The 9,402-nt window shown below is 43.4% G+C and overlaps 1 protein-coding gene across 1 annotated transcript in view; it reads right to left on the reverse strand.

The window, feature by feature from the left end:
• The window catches only part of cdk14 (cyclin dependent kinase 14), a 205,066-nt gene extending 195,664 nt beyond the window's left edge, over positions 1 to 9,402 (reverse strand). The window contains 1 exon segment of the mRNA XM_032517690.1: positions 9,227 to 9,402. Within this exon segment, the coding sequence (XP_032373581.1) occupies positions 9,227 to 9,320 (94 nt within the window). The 5' untranslated portion in view covers positions 9,321 to 9,402.

The following is a 9,402-nucleotide window of genomic DNA, read 5'->3' on the forward strand; positions in this document are numbered from 1 at the left end:
AACGCAACGTTCTGTATAGCGATGCCCATATTTTGTGCGCTTTTTTTTTGAATTGTTGAAATCTCTTTTGAAACACCCTCCATCTCGTTTTCATTACACACTTGGCCACCTGACGCCCACACTGCACCATTATACCCAACAGACAGATGAAGAGGATCCAAGCCATGTTCCTTGTCTCCTGATTCGCCGTGTGAGTGACCCGACATGACCTTGGGATAAAGGCCGCAGCAGCGGAGATTCTGCCAATTCCAGTTATATCCACAACCATATTTCTGCATTGTATCATCGCTGAAATATTAATAGAGACAGTAAAAAAAAAAACGTAGTTTTGACTCAATTCCACGCCTGTCATCCTCAGATGATTAAGACTCTCCAGCTGATCCAGAATGCTGCAGCACGTGTTCTGACCATAACTAAGAAGAGATCAGATATTTCTCCTGTATAGCTTCTCTGCATTGACTTTACTGTAAAATCCCAAGATTGACTTTATAAATCCTTCTCCTGACCTACAAAGCTCTAATAGTCAAGCACCGTCACATCTTAAAGAGCTCATAGTACTAATTATCCAACTAGAGCACTGCGCTCCCAGAATGCCGAGCTGACCAGAGCCTGGTCCTGGGTTTCTGCCTAAAAGGACGCTTTTTTCCCCTCCCTCTTGTGCACTTATGCTTGCTCTCGGGGGAATTTGTGGTCTTTGTAAATTATATTGTTGTCTAGACCTACGTACTTTGTATGTAAAGTGTCATGGTGTCTCATTGTCTTCTGTCTGTCCATTTTAACCCCTAATGTTCTCTGCTCTCTACATCTGGCCAAAGGACTGCGGTTGAAAATCAGCCGGTGGCTAGCAGTGACACATTCACAGAATGTTGATAATGTGTGTTAACCTTAAAAATAAATGAATGAAAATAAATTGAATAGATTTGATTTAGTCCTTTATCTTCATTATACAAAATGCACATTCTGCCCTCAACCCATTCAGCCTCTTTTTTTCATCCTATCCAATAGTTATTTTGTATGTACAGTACATAATTGTTTCTGTATTTTTGTTTATTATATTAATGTGTAATATGTTTTGTGTGTTTTTTTTTTTTTATGTATGCACTATGCAATCTCCAAAGGCAAAGTAAGGGCAATAAACTGCTGTAGTCTACTTATACGCAGGTGTACCCATATAAATGCAAATATACGTATTTTTTTTATATGTATATATCAGTAGGTCTACATATTAACTCTTCACTGCTCAACTGGAGCTACATTGGTGAACCCCGGACCTAACTTTGACAACCTGTGGTTCAGCAAAATATGAACAAAAACGCCCCCAAAAACCTCTTATAATTTTCTTTACATATATAAAGACACTTGCACACCATAGCTTGATCCATAAAGTCACACATTGTTGCAGAAAACTTGAAAATGGAGATCTCCCCACACACACACCACAAACACACACACACACACACACACAACACACCCATGGTTTCTAAATCATGTTTTAATGTTAAATATGGCTATATGTGGCACAATGATCCTTAGAATAACTGGATTTATATTTGCTATATATGTTAAAGTAATGTTAAGACTGCATTGACTCTGAGGACCCCCTAGGCCCCGGACCCCCTGCTGAAGACCTTGATCTAGACTACACAATGGCTAATAAACCCTTTTCTGATTCTGATTCTAAATCCAACCCAGATCACAGCAAGCTCGGGCTAAGCTGGTGGCTTTGATTAAGTCCGAAGCCCCCCCTCTGGTTTGCCCCAGGTGAAAGAGCAACACCCCGCTGCTGAGGCTGCTGCTCGGGAAACACCTCGCCCTGTACCGGCCCACAATGGTCGCTCGGAGGCAGCGGACTCAAGGAGCGGCTGACAACAATCTGACTCCCCCGGAGAAAGACACATCCCTCCTCCTGCAACACACACGGGGCGGGGCCTACTGACTGCGGCCAGTCCTCGGGACCATGAAACGCGGCGCTCCGGGGGAGTTCCTCCAATCCTCGCATCCAGGCGGGGCCTAAGGGGTCGAACCAGATTGAGAATCCCAAAAATGACATCTCGATTGCGTGGAGGACAGGGAGCGCCTGGGACGCTTGAGAGAAAAAATAATCCGAGCTAGCTCATCATTCATAGAGCTTAACCGAAGAAAAGGCACAGCGAATTACGTCTGCAGTTCGAAATTCGCCTCAGACTTTTTATCGCCTCTTTGAAATGGATTTGCATTGTTGAGAAATCTCCAGAGGAATTGTTTGTTGCAGTTTGATGAGAAGTGAGGCTCCGTTTCCTGTTTCCCAGCAGCACGCGCAGCTGGGCTCAAGATAGCCCCGCAGGGCTCGCTGAGAACCGGTCCTCCTTCCCCGCTTCTAACCGCTGCCGTCCGCTGCCTGTCCGCTGCCTGTCCGCTGCCGGTCCGCTGCCGGTCCGCTGCCTGTCCGCTGCCTGTCCGCTGCCGGTCCGCTGCCGGTCCGCTGCCCCGTCCCGCTGCCCCGAAACTCGGTTGAAAGAAATGTCGACCGCTTGCCAGCCTCCCAGCCCCCGGAGAAAATAGGCAAAATGAAAAGTGAGGAGAACTTGTCCGAGGTTTCAGGAGTATGGGTGAGTAAGGTTTTTTCTTTCTTTCTTTTTCAGCCCATTTTGCATTCTTTGTCCAAATGTGAGCGGCATGTGTGTTCCTCCACCCGGCGGTGAGCCTGCTCCCAGTTCGGGGTTACGGCCATGGAAACCTGCATCAACTTGGCCTGTCCACGTTCCCCTCAGCACAAGCTTCCTTTTTGGCTACTGCATATTTCTAAGAAACAGATCCTATTAAATACTGTCAGGTTTCTAAAGAGTTCTGATGAAACAGAGATGGAATGTTTCCCTGAAAGCTGCTGTGGAATTTTGAGGGTTTTCAATTCGGATTCTCGGTTACACATCTTTTCCATAAAATCAGTTTATGTGCTTGAACTCAGAACTTCTTTATTTAAACTTAGATGCCATTTTTCTGTCAGTGTTGCAAGAAAATGTGAACCATGCAGACTCCAGCTTACAGAGTCACCCTCCTCCTCCTCCTCCTCCTCCTCCTCATCTTCACCATCATCATCATCATCATCATCATCATCATCATCGTTTTTTCCATGGGTTTGAATGTCATGTATAGGATGTCAGACCTCGCATCAATTCAAACTTCTTTAAAGTCAAATTAACTTAAATTCATTAGTTCAGTTTTATGGAAAATGTGAACCATGTAGGCGCAGCTTAGAGTAAAGGAGGGGAACCACAATAACCATAACCTAATATTTGTATACTTAACATTTTGTTCACAAAAGGCTTTATAAGTAGACGTTGTTCCCATTTCTGTTGGCACAAGACAGAAACACCATAAGCTTCATAATGACTCCAGCTGGGGGGCTGGCGATATTTGATATTAATCGATATCGTGATATGAGACTAGACATTGCCTCAGATTTTGAAAATCAGAATATTGTAAATGGCTTAACTGTTGTCTTTTCTTGGTTTAAAAGGCTGCATTGCAGTAAGGGATGTCATTTTCTTGAAAGCTCTTCTATTATTTTTTTCCTTTGCCCACTTAGTTATTACATCTACAATACTGAAGATTATTGATATTAAATCTCAGTTGAAGATATTTTGTTAAAGCACCAATTGTCACCGTATAATTTGCCACAATCTACTTTGAGGTATTAGGGCAAGAATAGATAATAGATAGATATATATTTATTGATCCAAAAATCGCGATATCAGATTTTTCTCCACGTCGCCCAGCCATATTCCACTGTTTAAAGCCCAAACTAACGATTTTCTTCATATCGACTAATCTGCTGGTTGTCTTGATTAAATAGTGATCCTTTGGTCCTCTCAAATGTGAGACAATTGTGAAAATGGCATATGATTTCAGTTCAACTGCTCTTCTTTGAAAAAGGTGAAACCATAATAGTCACTAGTTATTTCCGAAAAGAGACAATTATGATCTAGATTTAGTTGCCATTTGACAGAAATTCCCGTCATACATCAGGTCAGCTGTCTGAAAATCGCTCGGAGCCCGTCCGACAGATGTTCAGTGATTTTACAGTGAAAGGTTATAATATATAACTATACATATACACATCCGACCGTTTTTTGTGTTTTAAAATATCCGAAACAGAAAAAGTCCCGGGTGTTGGTTTATCTGACCCACAGTCCCAACTAAACCCAGTTGTTAGCTTGTGTCGGAGAAATCCCTCTAGTTCTGTTAGAAATGACTGGCAATGGGATGGATAGGCTGCAACTAACGATGGTTTTCATAGTTCATTAATCTGTTGATTATTGTCTTGATTAATCGTTTAGTTGTTTGGTCTGTAAAATGTCAGAAAATGGTGAAAAATGTGGATCAGTGTTCCCCAAAAGTCCAAGATGACCTCCTCAAATGTCTTGTTTTGTCCTCCTCAAGACATTCGTTTCCTGTCCCAGAGGAGAGAAAAACTAGAACATGTTCATATTTACAAGCTGGAATCGGGGAATTTTAATAGTTGAGAATTATAGATTGAATCCCTGCAGTTCTTGTGAGGATCGAATCTCTTTATTTGATCTCCAGAACTTTCCCGGTTCCCTTTACTAGCATCAGGTAGGGCTGCTCCATTATGGAACATACTATAATCACCATTATTTTGGTCATTCTGAAATCACAATTCTTTAGCATGATTACTCATTGTCTCTTGTTATCTTTGTTAAAAAACATTAAAAAGTGAAAAAACCAACAGTTTTTTTTTTTTATTGATTACCTGCTTTGTGATTGTTAGAGCCACGGTTGTAGCCTGTCCTGCTAGACTCTGGTCCATTAGCCCAGACTCTAGTCCATAGACCGGTCCTACCAGACCTCTGGTCCATTACCCGTCCTCCAGACTCTGGTCCATCAGCCTGGTCCTACCAGACTCTGGTCCATTCCCCGGATCTACCAGACTCTGTACATTTAGCCCGTCCTACCAGACTCGGTCCATCAGCCTGGTCCTACCAGACTCTGGTCCATTAGCCCGGTTCTAACCAGACTCTGGTCCATTAGCCCGAGTCTACCAGACTCTGGTACATTGCCCGGCCTACCAACCTCTGGTCCATTAGCCCCGGATCTACCAGACTCTGGTACATTAGCCGGTCCTACCAGACCTGGTCCATCAGCCTGGTCCTACCAGACTCTGGTCCATTAGCCCGTTCTACCTAACGTGGTCCCTTGCCCGGTCCTACCAGGCTCTGGTACATTAGCCCGGATCTACCAGACTCTGGTACATTACCCCATTCTACCAGCCGCGGTCCATTAGCCCCGTCCTACCGGCTCTGGTACATCAGCCTGGTCCTACCAGACCCTGGTCCATTATCCCGGTCCTACCAGACTCTGGTCTATTAGCTCTGGTCCTACCAGACTCTGTCCTTTAGCCCGGTCCTACCAGACTCTGGTCCATTAGCCCGGTACTACCAGCCTGGTCCATTACCCGGTTCTATCAGACTCTGTCCTTAGCCCGGTCTACCAGACTTTTGTCCATTAGCCTGGTCCTACCAGAGTCCGGTAAATTACCACCGCCATTACGGCCACACACAACCTCAGTGTTGCCTGACTGTTTGGTCGGTTTTAGGCTCCGCTCTCATCATTTAGCACCGGTATGTAAAAAAAAACAAATGCTACTCAACCCTCCAATAAATCATTCTGCCTCTGATACATTGTAATGCTGCAAAAATATGGTTAGGATAGTTGTGAGGGTTAAATCCCTGCACATCATCATTATCATCATCATCATTATCATCATCATCATCATCATCATCATCATCATCATCACATCATCATCATCCTCATTTTTCACTCCCCACTATCAATATAGTTCTTATCTGAAGGAATGCTTTGATGCTAAAGTAACCTCCTATGTGACTCTGAACAGAAAAATCATCACACACACACACACACACACACCACAGTACGTCCCTAGGGCAAGCGCATCCAATCTACTTCAGCCTTTACACACACACCCACACACTGATGATGATGATGATGATGATGATGATGATGATGATGATGATAATGATGATGATGATAATGATGATGATGCAGGGATTTAACCCTCACAATATCCTAACCCATATTTTTGCAGCATTACAATGTATCAGAGGCAGAATGATTTATTGGGAGGGTTGAGTAGCATTTGTTTTTTTTTACATACCGGTGCTAAATGATGCGGAGCCGGAGCCTAAACCGACCAACAGTCAGGCAACACTGAGGTTGTGTGCTGGCCGTAATGGCGGTGGTAATTTACCGGACTCTGGTAGGACCAGGCTAATGGACCAAAGTCTGGTAGAACCGGGCTAATGGACCAGAGTCTGGTAGAACCGGGCTAATGGACCGAGTCCTGGTAGTACCGGCTAATGGACCATAAGTCTGGTAGACCGCCCGGGCTAAAGGACCCGAGTCTGGTAACAGAGCTAATAGACCAGAGTCTGGTAGGACCGGGATAAATGGACCGTCTGGAGGTAGACCCAGCTGATGTACCAAGCCTGGTAGGACCGGGCTAATGGACCCGCGTCTGTAGAATCGGGTAATTTACCAGAGTCTGGTAGATCCGGCTAATGTACCAGAGCTGGAGGACCGGCTATGGACCCACGTAGGGTAGAACCGGCTAATGGACCATCGGGTAGGGACAAGCTGATGGACCAGAGTCTGGTAGGACCGCCTAATGTACCAGAGTCTGGTAGATCCGGGCTAATGGACCAGAGTCTTAGGACCGTGCTAAGTGTACCAGAGTCTGGTAGATCCGGGCTAATGACCAAGTCGGTTAGAACCGGGCTAACGGACCAAGTCTGGTAGGACAGCCGATGGACCAAGTCTGAGGACCTGCTAATGGACCAGAGTCTGGTAGGACCAGGCTGATGGACCAGAGTCTGGTAGGACCGGGATAATGGACCAGAGTCTGGTAGGACCGGTCTAATGGACTAGAGTCTGGGCTAATGGACCAGAGTCTAGCAGGACCAGGCTACAACCGTGGCTCCTAACAATCACAAAGCAGAGTAATCAAATTAAAAAAAACTGTTGGTTTTTTTCACTTTTTTAATGTTTTTTAACAAAGATAACAAGACAATGAGTAATCATGCTAAAGAATTGTGATTTCAGAATTGACCAAAATAATGGTGATTATAGTCTGTTCCATAATGGAGCAGCCCTACCTGATGCTATGTAAAGGGAACTCGGAAAGTCTGGAGATCAAATAAAGAGATTCGATTCCTCACAAGAACTGCAGGGATCAATCGATTAATTCTCAACTATTAAAATTCCCCGATTCCAGCTTGTTAAATATGAACATGTTCTAGTTTCTTCTCTCCTCTGGGACAGGAAACTGAATGTCTTTGAGTTGAGGACAAAACAAGACATTTGAGGAGGTCATCTTGGACTTTTGGGGAACACTGATCCACATTTTTCACCATTTTCTGACATTTTACAGACCAAACAACTAAATCGATTAATCAAGACAATAATCAACAGATTAATGAACTATGAAAACCATCGTTAGTTGCAGCCCTATCCATCCCATTGCCAGTCATTTCTAACAGAACTAGAGGGATTTCTCCGACACAAGCTAACCCAACTGGGTTTAGTTTGGGACTGTGGGTCAGATAAACCAAACACCCTGGGACTTTTTCCTGTTTTCGGATATTTTAAAACACAAAAATACCGGTCGGATGTGTATATGTATAGTTATATATTATAACCTTTCACTGTAAAATCACTGAACATCTGTCGGACGGGCTCCGAGCGATTTTCAGACAGCTGACCTGATGATTGACGGGAATTTCTGTCAAATGGCAACTAAATCTAGATCATAATTGTCTCTTTTCGGAAATAACTAGTGACTATTACTGGTTTCACCTTTTTCAAAGAAGAGCAGTTGAACTGAAATCATATGCCATTTTTCACAATTGTCTCACATTTGAGAGACCAAAGGATTCACTATTTAATCAAGACAACCAGCAGATTAGTCGATAATGAAGAAAATCGTTAGTTTGGGCTTTAAACAGCTGGAATATGGGCTGGGCGACGTGGAGAAAAATCTGATATCGCGATTTTTGGGATCAATAAATATCTATCTATCTATCTATCTATTCTTGCCCTAATACCTCAAAGTAGATGTTGTGGCAATATTATACGGTTGACAATTGGTGCTTTAACAAAATATCTTCACACTGAGATTTAATATCAATAATCTTCAGTATTGTAGATGTAATAACTAAGTGGGCAAAGGAAAAAAATAATAGAAGAGCTTTCACAGAAAATGACATCCCTTTACTGCAATGCAGCCTTTAAAACCAAGAAAAGACAACAGTTAAGCCATTTACAATATTCTGATTTTCAAAATCTGAGGCAATGTCTAGTCTCATATCACGATATCGATATAATATCAAAATATCGCCCAGCCCCAGCTGGAGTCATTATGAAGCTTATGTGTGTTTCTGTCTTGTGCCAACAGAAATGGGAACAACGTCTACTTAATAAAGCACCTTTTGTGAACAAAATGTTAAGTATACAAATATTAGGTTATGGTTATTGTGGTTCCCCCTCCTTTACTCTAAGCTGCGCCTACATGGTTCACATTTTCCATAAACTGACATCTAATGACATTTAAGTTTAATTTGACATTTAAAGAAGTTTGAATTGATGCTGAGGTCTATTACATCCTATACATGACATTCAAACCCAATGGAAAAAACGATGATGATGATGATGATGATGATGATGATGATGGTGAAGATGAGGAGGAGGAGGAGGAGGAGGAGGAGGGTGACTCTGTAAGCTGAGTCTGCATGGTTCACATTTTCTTGCATACACTGACAGAAAAATGGCATCTAAGTTTAATTAAAAGAAGTTCTGAGTTCAAGCACATAAACTGATTTTATGGAAAATGATGTAACCTGAGAATCCGAATTGAACAACCTCAAATTCCACAGCAGCTTTCCAGGGAAACATTCCATCTCTGTTTCATCAGAACTCTTTAGAAACCTGACAGTATTTAATATGGATCTGTTTCTTAGAAATCTGCCAGTAGCCAAAAAGGAAGCTTGTGCTGAGGGGAACGTGGACAGGCCAAGTTGATGCAGGTTTTCCATGGCCGCTAACCCCGAACTGGGAGCAGGCATCACCGCGGTGGAGGAACACACATGCACGCTCACATTCTGGACAAAGAACTGCAAAATGGGCTGAAAAGAAAGAAAGAAAAAACCTTACTCACCAATACTCCTGAAACTCTCGGACAAAGTTCTCCTCAACTTTTTCATTTTGCCTATTTTCTCCGGGGGCTGGGAGGCTGGCAGCAGGTCGCACATTTCTTTTCAACCGAGTTTCGGGGCAGCGGGACGGGGCAGCGGACCGGCAGCGGACCGGCAGCGGACAGGCAGCGGACAGGCA

Source organism: Etheostoma spectabile, chromosome 6 (assembly GCF_008692095.1).
Source record: "Etheostoma spectabile isolate EspeVRDwgs_2016 chromosome 6, UIUC_Espe_1.0, whole genome shotgun sequence".
Lineage (NCBI taxonomy): Eukaryota > Metazoa > Chordata > Actinopteri > Perciformes > Percidae > Etheostoma > Etheostoma spectabile.